The sequence below is a fragment of the Helicoverpa armigera genome, chromosome 6 (assembly GCF_030705265.1).
Source record: "Helicoverpa armigera isolate CAAS_96S chromosome 6, ASM3070526v1, whole genome shotgun sequence".
NCBI lineage: Eukaryota > Metazoa > Arthropoda > Insecta > Lepidoptera > Noctuidae > Helicoverpa > Helicoverpa armigera.
Window position 1 is genome coordinate 3,201,356 of NC_087125.1, and position 12,471 is coordinate 3,213,826.

General features: G+C 32.1%; 2 protein-coding genes and 1 non-coding gene across 6 annotated transcripts in view; all 3 read left to right on the forward strand.

The window, feature by feature from the left end:
- Positions 1 to 12,471, forward strand: part of Pde1c (Phosphodiesterase 1c) — a 455,862-nt gene that overhangs the window by 143,233 nt on the left and 300,158 nt on the right. The window lies entirely within an intron of this gene.
- LOC110378759 (uncharacterized) lies at positions 741 to 3,630 on the forward strand. The gene is made up of 3 exons (XR_010276587.1): positions 741 to 881; positions 1,255 to 1,358; positions 1,716 to 3,630. It is a non-coding gene; the product is annotated as an uncharacterized LOC110378759 (transcript).
- On the forward strand, positions 4,975 to 7,357 carry LOC110378770 (uncharacterized). The gene is made up of 4 exons (XM_064035340.1): positions 4,975 to 5,297; positions 5,490 to 5,733; positions 5,826 to 5,924; positions 6,294 to 7,357. Exons 2-4 carry the CDS (start codon positions 5,493 to 5,495, stop codon positions 6,800 to 6,802), a joined length of 849 nt encoding a protein of 282 aa, XP_063891410.1. The 5' UTR covers positions 4,975 to 5,297; positions 5,490 to 5,492; the 3' UTR covers positions 6,803 to 7,357.

Below are 12,471 nucleotides of genomic sequence, written 5' to 3' on the forward strand. Positions count from 1 at the left end.
CCGGAGCGCTGAAGGCTTTGCGTTTCACGGTTTCACGGTCGTATCGCAACGAACGTTGCCTAGCGACGTAGTGGAGAAATATTAATTATATTTGTTAGTAACCATAGCTCTGTGATTTTCCTGTATGAGTCGTTTTCGAGATCCATAGAAGTTTTGAAAAAAATATAATAAGCTAGAACTATATTGGGGGCATCTAAAAATAGTATTTATTGAAAAATCCGTTCAGTCATTTTATCTTGCTGGAGTTAGTTTAGCATTTAGCACAGGATTTAACATACCTATTAGAAGATGAAGAACCTAGAAAAGAGAAAATTAGTTTTTTTATGCAGTCATGATAAACAATATATTTTATATCTAAATAAAACTACTTTTACAGATTTTATCGCAGTTATATTATTTTTTAATCCCTACGTTTTATATCCTTTGCAGCATCTATGGTCACGGTCATGGTGGTGTTGGTCGATAAAATCCGTAAGAGCAGTTTTATTTATATATCTAATATTCGCGTAAGTGTCAGAACTCAATATAATACATATTATATTTATTAAAATTCAAAGTTTTAATACACACATACATAAGATCTAGTTTATTTAATTTAAAATATAATCTACACAAACATAAGTAAAACTGTTTAAAATATAAACTTTATCAATCCCAATTGAGTGAGTCATGAATGATACTACAAAATAGACTCTGCTTGCTAAATAAATTGACTACTTACTGGCATCAGTCGGCAGACGACCACAGAACTAGTAGAACTTGTGAATGGTGACTGTTTGCTATTTAAAAATAATAATATTACATAAATATATCAAATAAATAGTAATACTTATCAGCAAAGTGTTTATAAATAAAGTGTGTAACATTGGAATATCAAAACAGTAAGTAGTACGAATATTTTTACACTCTAAATATCTAACGTTTTCATGTGTTGTTTCCACGTACAGACAAAATGGCTATTTCGGGATCAATTCGTTCCTTTCATATGACTATGAATTTGTATTTGATTATTTCAAATAATTTGGATTTTTGTTTTTGTAATGGGTTAACTTTTCATTTTTGATTAAAGATAATGGAAATAAATTCATAGACGAAGTATTGTATAGCTGAGTTCAAAAAAACATGGTTCAGCAAATTTGATACAAAAAGTATTAAATGGGTCATTAAAAAAAAAAAATGCTCATTTAAAACGGTTCCTATTAAATTCAACGCAAGTAAATATTATTTTAATATTAATGGTATGTTTGTTTTTAGATTGTTTTCCTGTAAAACCATAAATGTATTGGACAACATGAATCACTTTAAAGAACAACTGAATTTGGAACAAAATATTGGGAATTTCCCAACTACAAACGAAGGTAAATTACGTTGAATTCTGATAAGGAAATTACTTGTTGATCTTTATTGTATGTGATGTTAGTGAATTAGTCGACGAAAAAACAGGTATTCAAAAATATGTAAAATATATGTAATATGTACACCTCACCGGCACTTACATACTTAAGCCGTTTGGGGTTGAAACCTTGGGACCATGGGGCCCAAGTGCCCACAGACTCTTTCGAGAAATTTGCAAGTGATTAGTGGAATCCACTCATTACCAAAAAGGCTGGCCTACTTCGGCTAAAGAATATGCATTGCCATCCAGCCGTGGCAATGCAGCCAGCCTTTTGGGCACGATCCCCGCTGATATCTTATATTTTTTTTGTTCATTACAGATTCTGCAACTGTTTCAGAAGAGGATACTGTCATGATTGCAAAACAACCTTTAAAGATAAGAATGAAACTTAACAATTATAAAGTTCAAGAAATTATTGATAGGTTATCAACAGAAAATTTTGAATTTCAACAGAATTCGGTTGACATAACTGCTAAAAACTGTCATACTAGTAATGAACAAAACCAATTACCATCAACCAATTCTGATGAAATTAGCGTTAATAACTTATTAATTTTAACAAAACAGCGTGAACAATCGTGCTTATCGAATGATTCAGTGATTTCTAGTTCAAAAATGTATGTAGAAAAACAAACTGATAATATTAGTAATAATAATCATTCCAAAGCAGATAGTTCAGTTTTGAATAACACGCGAAAGAATCAAAGTTCAAGGGAACAAATGTTTAATCATAGTACTGTCCATATTGAAAATAATACAGAAAATGACATTGAACATTGTTATAATTCTGAAAATGAAAAATTATCAGTGAGGGAATCCTTGTACGCGATGAATGACAAATTTCAAAAAGTAAAAAAAGATGTTATGGCTTTTTTGAATAAGAAAAATGAACGGTATTCTGAAAATAATTATGATCAAATTAATAGTAATGATGAAAACTGTGATAACGAAGAAAATTATAAACTACCAATATTACTTGATTATTTGCGTTATATAAACCAAAAGTTTCAAAAATTACGTCCAAAGATTATTGAGTTATATGTAGAAACCGAAGAACCGAATCGACTAAATAAGCTTGAAAAACAAAGAGATTTAAAAATAAAAACAAAAAAACGTCTATTTTCGATACAAGAGCAAGATAATAAACAAGGTCATGAGATAAGCAACAAAAAAACTAAACGAATATCAGACACAAAGTGGACTTTACGACATTTAAATCCAAGCCGCGAGCTCGTTGAGCTCATACCTAACTCACGTGTTTTTATCGATAGAATGTATTTGATGGGCTGTGAAATAAACTTCAATAATCCTATAAAATTTGCTCGTGGACTATTACAAGGTATTTTTAATGATGAAGCATTACAAAATTGTACATTAAGTGGCTCTAATCGTGGTAAAAAAAGAAGTTCTAACAACAAACAACTTATGAGAGCAGGGTTGGATTTGCATGCTGTAAATGTATTAATAGAATTTGTCAAACTACATTGTTTAAAACGTGATTGGGCGCCAATTAACAGAAATGAATTGTTGAGTAGTTTAAGAAGTAAATTAATAGAAATAAGGAATAAAAAAACATCCACGTATAGACAGATATGATACAACATTTGGCTGCCTATGCTATGAATGCCTATTATAAACAATTTATCAATTCATAACAACTAAACTACAGTGAACTGCTATATTGAAGGTCAAGTGAGTTTTTATTGATCATCAAGTTTGCCTATATTTACGTACATATACATAATATACTCTCATTTTTAAAGTAGTGTTTGTATGTGCACGCTCTCAATATCAAATTGTTTAACGAATAAAATGTTGAAATTTTACGTAATGATGTTCTTAAATTTAAATTGAGTTCATTAACAATGTATTTTATCTAAAGATATACAGTATTTTCTTTGAGCATATATAATGGACATTGTATAAAATATGACATCAAAATAGGAAAGGTATATTCCAAGATAATAGAAACCGTATTTATTTACATATGATTAGAAGTGTATATGAGAGATAATTTACACTGTCATTATTTTTATCATATACAATTGAGGAAAAAAAAAGTATTTCACGCTTAATATAATGTCAGATGAGTACATTAAAATTTGTACCTATGTATAGCTTGTTATATTTGTTTACATACAATATTTTATATTAGTACTTAAGATAAACTGAATTGTAATAGATTATAAGTAAATTAAGATGGATAATTGTATTATTGATTATTAAATTTTAAATCCATGTTATAATAATCCGCTTTTTTTATGCCCCATTAAAAATATTGAACAATAATAAATAATGTTGAGGCAAAACGGGTTACCCGAAAAATTACATTTTCATCGCATGTAAGTTTTATAAAGTTTAGGTTTTCTTTATGCGCCCCGTTTTGTTTTTTATTTTCTTTTATTAGATAGTAAGAACTGAAACAACATAAACCCATATGAGAATGTATAACACCTGGTTTTCAATTTTCCATTTCTTATAGATAACCTATAGGATATCCTTTGCTGTTTATAAGTCTTGCCCCAAAGTTACACGTTCCGATATTTTATTTATTATAACAGTGAATAATTAAAATGTGAATACTATGTAAAACAGATGACGTAGATAGCAAACCTATGTAATTATGCAATTTTTTCAATATTTTTAAATTATCCAAACATACTCCACAGTTTGATGCTCTGAACATAATGTTTCGTAAAGTTATATACCAACTAAAACACAACCAGTGTGTATTGGTCAAACGAATTTAATTCTTACTTCGAAGCGATAAGGTCTTATTTTATTCAGTGGAGAGCGAACATTAGGCAATTCATTGTATCAACACGTTTTTCTGTTAGTTTTCCTGTCGGCTACTGAATAATAAATTGATCTTAATACGTAACGGAATTTCTAATTCAATCATACAAAACAAGTTCTGAGAATAAAATTATAATAAGGAAAAATAAAAACCACATGTATTTATATTCGTCCTATTACTATTTTGTTTTTGCAGTTCTATTCAAAACTACCCATTTACAATAGTTTTGTTAGTCCACTCTAGGTTATTACTCTACACTAGACTTAATAGTCCGGTCAATATACATTTGAAATAACAAAAAATCCCGGAAAGCCAAAAATGGAGAGCTTGGGTTTACCATCCCTACTAATATTATAAATGCGAAAGTAACTCTGTTTGTCTGTTGCGCTTTCACGTCTAAACCACAGAACTAATTTCAATAAAATTTGGTGCAGAGATGGAATTGACCTTGAGAAAGAATATAGGATAGTTTTTATCCCGGACTTTAGAGATTTCTCTTGGAAATGCGATATAACATGATGCAGCTAGTTACAAATAAAGTCTTTAAAGTCCCCATCGATCCTATGGGTGCTTCAAAAGTTGTTCGAGGTCAAAAGTCAAAGTTTGAGGTTGCTAGTTTTTTTTACGAAAACGGCAGGTAAGTTTTATCATAAAAAAAAAACCTAAGAACAAGTTGTAGATCTTAAAATTCTCTACCAAAATGGTATATACTGTGACTCTTAGAATATTGATATCTCACGAAAGGTAACTCCTAGGAAAAAGTCACATACAGGTAGTGCGCATGTCAAGAACCGCATTTAGATGAAAATTAAGTAAATATATAATTTGATTGTTATTTTACCTAAAAGCGGAAAGTGTTTATTGTGTAACCCAAAAAGGCATATCTGTTCGTTACACTCCTAGTGTGGCCCCATGACTCAACATCTTATTCATCTAATTTTTAGTTATGACGCAATATACAATAGTCTCGTTCTCGCTCAGTGCGCGTCGGTAGCTCTACCGAATTGGTGTCTATGTATTGAATTCGAATAATAGAAATATCTATACCTACAGAAAAACGGTGTTATGTTCAAGGATTGAAAGAAGAACAATTTTTATAAACAAGTAAGAAGTGAAAATTATTGTTATATTCAATTTCCTCTTTTTATTCAAATTGTTTGATTTACTTGAATTATGATATTTACTTATTATACAATTACTATACAAGCGTACTATAGATACAACTATTCATTATAATACAAGCGTGAACTTTAAAATGTTATTTTTTTACGAACCGTGTTGTTTTTGTATTTTCAGGAAATGGAAAATAAAGAATTTCGTGATTATGCCGTGGTTAAAATTTTGCATCCAATTCGAACAGACCTTAATGAATATGAATTCATACCAAGTTGTTGGATACAATTTACAGATCAAACTAATTCTAATGTAGTGATTCGTTATCCTGTGGTAGGTAAACTGTTGACTTCTCTATGGATCTTGGAAAAAGAGCCTGTTAAAAATGAATGGCCATTAATTTTTGCGGAATTTATATATGAAACAGGTTAGTAAATGTTTACATTAATTTGGTGATTTAATAACATTTTTCCGGTTAATTAAAAATTTTGCAAATAACTTAGGATAAACTTATTGCAGATGACCAAATAGACGCGATGAGAGTTGCATTGGAAAAGAAAGAAGAAAAATCACAATCCATTACAAATGATCAGTTGAATGAAAAATCGGATACAAGAGGTAATTATTGCTTTTTTTACATTTTGGTACTACATATCAGATATTGAAGTGGTGTCTTCGCCTGCGTTGTGTATTGATAAAAATAGCCGATTTGTTAATCCACGGTATCGCATACCTACATACCTTTCAACCAAATTGGTCCAGTTGTTTTTGCGTGAAAGAATAACAAACATACATCCATACATTCTCACAATCTTTCACATGTATAATATAAGAAATATTCATGGGACTAGTAGGCTTAGTAGGAAGTAAGCACCCAATAAGTTTATCGTGGATCAAATCAGGTCATAACACATAGCTAGTGATAACAAATGGATTAATCAATATCATTATTGTTGTGATGTAACATTGTAATTATTTCCGTTCCAGGTGCAAGAGAAACTTCATCAACTGCAAAACGAAATGAAAAGAAGTCAACAAAAATAAGTTGTAAAATAGTCAAGCGTAGACTTAGTAAAGCTAAAAGACTTTCTTTGCTTAATCAAACTAAATCTAAAATAATAGATTACTTGCAAACTTTGGAGAAAGGAATTTCTGAAACGATATCATTACTAGATCAACAGGATTCTAATAACCTAAAAGATCAATCAGGTCCAACTCATGAAACATTAGATATTTCACCGAATCAAAAAGTCGATGACATTCCAAGTACTAGTATTGAAAGACCTAAAAGAAATAAAAAAACTGTAGATTACAAAACTTATTTAACAACTTCAGACGAATCATCTGATTTTGAAGAATCCGACGACTGCGAATATCAATGCCCGCTAGAAATTTCTCCCAGCAATGATATGTCATCTCCAACAGAAATAGAATCTGCTATATACATAACTCCTTCAACATCAAATTCATTCACTACAGGAATTGAAATCCCTTAGATTCCTGATAATCAATCAACTGTTGCACCAAATCAAAATAATAATAATCAGCTAACAGATGAAGAACTTTATGATAGATATTGAAAATTTGGGCCAATGCTCTGGAAAGCTGCTTATGATATTAGTTATTCAGTAAACGAATCCATTATTTGCTTAAACCAAATGTTTCCCTCGACGAATAATAATAATAGTACAGTGTCATCATAAAATGTATCCTCCAATATTATTTAATTGCTTCTATTTCTTTACAAAATAATAATATCCTATTTATACATATTTGACATAACCTTTTTTTAATTTTTAGACTAGGTATCTAAATATTAAAAAAAAATAATTATAAATTAGGTACAGACATAGTTTGGATCTTGAGAAAGGACATATGATAGTTTTTATTACAAAAAAATAAAATATATTCCGGTCATATAGCGCCATCTATTGGTCAAACCAAAAATCTGCTGGAAGTCACTATTCGACGCGAACAAACGTGGGTAAAAGCTAGTTGTTAATAATACTGAACGATCTGGTTGTAAACAAACTCGGAGTATTGTACCCCTAGTTATAAGAAATACACGAGGACAAATTTTTTAAAGTTTTATTGTACATAATTTTAAATTTATTTTTTATTGTAGATTAAACACAAGTGTTTCTTGTATGTTGAATATTATATTAAATAATATAATTTACATACGGACTTTTTATTTCAAAAGACCGCAATATTATTATTAACTTGATAATTTTCCAAAGGCTAGCTACAATTAAAGTTGCGCAGTATACGATCAACATTCTTTTAATACTTTGATTCGACCCTAGAGCGAGATATGTCTAAACACTATCAGTCAAATCAAATCTACAATTGTTTTGATAAGATTATTAAACTTATGTTATATTCATTTATTTCTACCGTATTTTCAGTTTATGATACGTATTTACCTGACCTCCTCAAGCCAGTTACCCGGGCAACCCAGTAAAAGGGTTAAATTTAGTGACTGAATCATTTAGACGACTGAATTTAGTCAAATGTAATAAGCCCTTTACTGGCTTCTGACTACTTGTAACGACTGTCAAGGATATTCAATGACTGCCTTGGTACTTGCCTGAACTGGAATCGAACCCACGCACTCGTATTTAAGAGGTGGCTCTTTACCCGCTAGACCACCACGACTTTTTCGAGTTAAGAAATCAATTGATGTTAAAAGTTTATATTTTCTAAATTGAAGATAATCCGTCGAGTGATAACATTATTATCTTATCAATAATTGTATAGCTTTGGTTGACAGGAGCGATACACGTGGTGAAACACGCTATTTGCATGCTATCTCTTTCCTACAACAATTTCAGCCTATGTTTGTCGCACTCTAACTTAGATTCATACTTGTGTTGGTAATTTTTAAGTTTGTGTGCTATGGGTGTGCTTTTCAGGCTAGCTTTCACTGACATTGTGAACCTTCTCGGCAACATGCGATCCTAGTACAGATGACCGGAGTGCTGAAGGCTCTGCGTTTCACGGTTTCACGGTCGTGTCGCTACGAAGGTTGCGTAGCGACGTAGCAAGAGAATATGTCTAAACCACAGTTTAATATACTCTCTTTGTAAACAGTTGTGAAGCTACGCGTTAATGTGAGTAATAATGTCACTCACACATGCATGTGTTCGATATACTACACTCATTACCAACAGCACCAATGGCGACGATAAAAGCTCATGAATGCACATGCGTGTGTGAGTGACATCTTTAAGAACGTAAGAAGGTACCTTCACAACCGCACATTATTATTCTGTGTCTTAACGTGAAAATGATTTGATGTAGCCATAGGTAGCCTTGTGCCTTTTCATATTAATCATTATGAATTTCGTAGAAGTTTGAAAAAATAATAAATCTAGAACTCGACCTATATGTACAGCTTAAAACAGTTTCAATCAGTGATATACCAATATTTCTTATATTAAATAAATAATATAAACTATATTTACAAACTTACAATTATTATATAACTAAAAATCTACAATCCCTTTAAATTAGTTCAGTAATTTTGGCGTGAAAGTTTGCATTTCTATACTAATATCATGAAGAGTTTTTTTTTTATTCTCACAGTGTATCAATTGTTTTGCATTATTTGACAGGAGCGATACACGTGGTGAAGGATGATATTTGTATGCTATCTCTTTCCTTCAACAGTTTCAGTCTATGTCTGTCTCACTCTAACTTAGATTCATACTTGTATTGGTAATATTGCATTTGTGTGCTGTCGGTATGCTTTTCAGGCTAGCTTTCACTGACATTGTGAACCTTCTCTAGAACATGCGATCCTAGTACAAATGACCGGAGCGCTGAAGGCTTTGCGTTTCACGGTTTCACGGTCGTGGTGCTACGAATGTTGCGTAGCGACGCCGACGTAGTCCATAGTACGATTTGGCGTAGCTATATGTCTTGTGATTATCTATATTAATCGTTTTCGAGATTCTTAGAAGATTTAAAAAAAATGCTTGAAGTCAACTTGTAAACGTTATTATGTATACAATTTAACACTAACAGCCAATTTCTTCATCAAAAGTAAAAGCCAAAGTAATGTGATAAAGTAAAAGTAACGGTCAAATTCGTTTTTTCGAGGCTAAAGTAACAGCAAAACTAATAGATAAAACGAATTTGACCGTTACTTTTACTTTATGACATTACTTTGACTTTAACTTTGACTTTAACTATTGATGAAGAAATTGGCTGTAAATAAATAAACTGCATTAAAAATTAAACCTATGTAAGCGTTCATTACTTTAGGCGTGAAAGCCGGACAGATAAAGTTACTTTTGCATTTGTCACATTTGTCATAAAGTAAAAGTAACGGTAAAATTCGTTTTTTCGAGGCTAAAGTAACAGCAAAACTAATAGAAAAAGCTAATTTGACCGTTACTTTTACTTTAGAAATTGCTTTGATTTTTACTTTGGATTTTACTTTTGATGAAGAAATTGGCTGTTAGGATTTAAAACACCCATCAGACATTTTACACGAAACTTGACCAATACATTTTGACATTTACCAACATGTTACCAATTACTTGAGATAATTTGGTGACCAGATTTTTTTATAAATATCTTAACAAGATAATCGCATTGCTATTTCGTGTTAAGAAGTCGTGGTCACAGCCTTTTCATCGTCTCACTGCTGGTCACAGGCCTCCTTGCAGACAGAGAAGGATTGAGCGTTAATCACCACGCTTAGTACTTACTTAATTCGGTTTGGTGATTTCAGACTTTATAGTCCAGGGTTCCTCGAGATGTTTTCGTTCAACTTTTAACCAGCTATTGGTGTCAAAGATATACTTAGAAAGTAGTCAATAGACTTTAAAAGTTTTTATATCTGAAAAAATAACTTGCTTTTGCTTGTGATCCCATTATAATCTTATCATTTACGTTGCTTTATTTTGAAAGGACACGTGGTGAGAGACGCTATTTGTATGCTATCTCTTTTCTTCAACAGTTTCAGCCTATGTCTGTCTCACTCTAACTTAAATTTGTACATGTGGTAGTCATTTTGTGTTTGTGTGCTGTCGGTGAGCTTTTCAAGCAACCTTTACTGAAAATGTACACCTTCTCGAGAACATGCGATCCTAGTACGAATGACCGGACCGCTGAAGGCTTTGCATTTCACGGTTTCACGGTCGTGCTACACAGGTTGCGTAGCAACGTAGCGGGGAAAAGTTAGTAACTTGACGTAGCAATAGTCGTGTGATTTTCAGAATTGTAAAAATAAAGCCATTTACTTATGAGATCTCAACCTGCATATAGGGTGACTGGTAATTGACTTAAATAACAACTTATAATTAAATTAACTAAATTTAATTAAATTAATAACATATAATTAAATTAACTGGTACAGTGACGATACTTAAAGACGTAATTTATTTATTTATTAAAGGGTTTACCAACAGCTTCTGTGTAGATAAAGCTTACAATTTTTGTTATTACTAGGACTTACACAGTCGCCAATTCTAGGTTAACCAACATACGCATAATGATAGAATTTAAACTAGAAAATTATACAAAACAAAAAACACTTCTTGTTTGTGATTGTGAACGTAATTCTTACTTCTCACGTTCACAATCACATTGACACACGACACACCCCGTATTTGACAAAACGAGTTCGCAAAAGTTTTAAGAAAGCTTACAAACTTTTATTTAGTTGTAGACATGCAAGTCCCGCGATCTGCCAGGAATGTTGGGCGTCACTAGTCTGGAGCAGAACTTAGCATAACAGCGCCATCTGCACGGTGCATGCAAAACTGTAACTCGTAGTGCATACAAAAAGCTTCGACAATTATCCGCATGATGACTCTCATCTACAATTTTACCTTGAATTTCAATACAAGATAATAATAATTAATTATAATGAATTCTAAAATTGACATTATTTATGTAATTCCGATAAGTCATTATGCATGACTTTGTTTTTGTTTTGTATTTCGATTTAAGGTAGATAAATAGTGCTGCGGGTTGTTCGAAAGAGATACCGCGGCCCTGGTACATAAAAGGCCTATGACGGAACACGACGATTTTAGTCAGTAAGAGTCTGACACTCCCTCACCGCTGCTAACCCACAGCGGGAGGGGTCATTTGATGATTTTACGTCGATAAAAAAAAAAAGGTAGATAAATAGTATTCTGTTTTTTCCGTAAAGAATTTCGAATACATAGATTAACAGACTTGTAAGTTTTGTAACTTTGTTTTGAGACGCTATAAGCTTTCTATTTCCTGCAAAAATTTGAGCCTATTTTGTTAAATTTGAGCCTAGCCTGTGTCGTGTTAAAGTTTCCACTTGTGTGCTATCAGTGTGCATTTCAGCTTTTCAGGAAAGCTTTCAGTGAAAATATAAACCTCCTCGGGAACATGAGATCCTAGTACAAATGACCGGAGCGCTGAAGGCTCTGCGTTTCATGGTTTCACGGTCGTGGTGCTACGAAGGTTGCGTAGCGACGTAGCTATACATATATGATTGGATGTAGCTCTAGCTACAACAGCATAATCTGTGCTATATTCTGTTTTTATTTTTTTAAATATCAAGATTAAATATATTATAGAATTAGTTTGTATAAAAAGCATAATTACCTGTACTCAATCAACTGATTTTAAGATGAATAAATGAGACATTTATGTGCTGTAGCCCTGTAATTTTCCCTACCCATTAAGCTTTTTCCAGATTCTACATACAACTTAAAATTAATCGGTTCCATGACTTTGGCGTGAAAGTTAGACAGACAGAGTTACTTTTGCATTTTTAATATCAAGTAACGATTTAAAATACTTGTTATGCATTATATTGCATGTATGCTGAACCTTTGCAGAGACTTTTTGACAGATACTGATTTCAGAACTGGAATACTTAAAAAAAAAATACATGTGGCACTCGGGGACTGCCGCGGTAAAGCTATTGCATAGCATTCAAAATCAACTTATGCAATTATAATTATTTATTTTTTATACACAAATTTTACAAGTACAGCCGTTCACTGTTATAGATTAATACTTATACACCTATATACTTTCTCGTCTCGATTCGTGCGAGTTCCGTAAAGTCGTACAATACGTCTAATCGCACGTCACACAGCGCCGTGTCGAAGACTGCCGAACTGACACGACGTTAGACGATGCACGGCCTTCAAGCCACACCTCCGTG

What these genes read in the sequence shown, in the direction of transcription:
- LOC110378770 (XM_064035340.1), top strand. Translation starts at nt 5,493, where the DNA reads ATGGAAAATAAAGAATTTCGTGATTATGCCGTGGTTAAAATTTTGCAT. An exon ending in GGAATTTATATATGAAACAG is followed by an intron (nt 5,734 to 5,825) that starts GTTAGTAAATGT and finishes AACTTATTGCAG; the next exon opens with ATGACCAAATAGACGCGATG. An exon ending in TGAAAAATCGGATACAAGAG is followed by an intron (nt 5,925 to 6,293) that starts GTAATTATTGCT and finishes TTTCCGTTCCAG; the next exon opens with GTGCAAGAGAAACTTCATCA.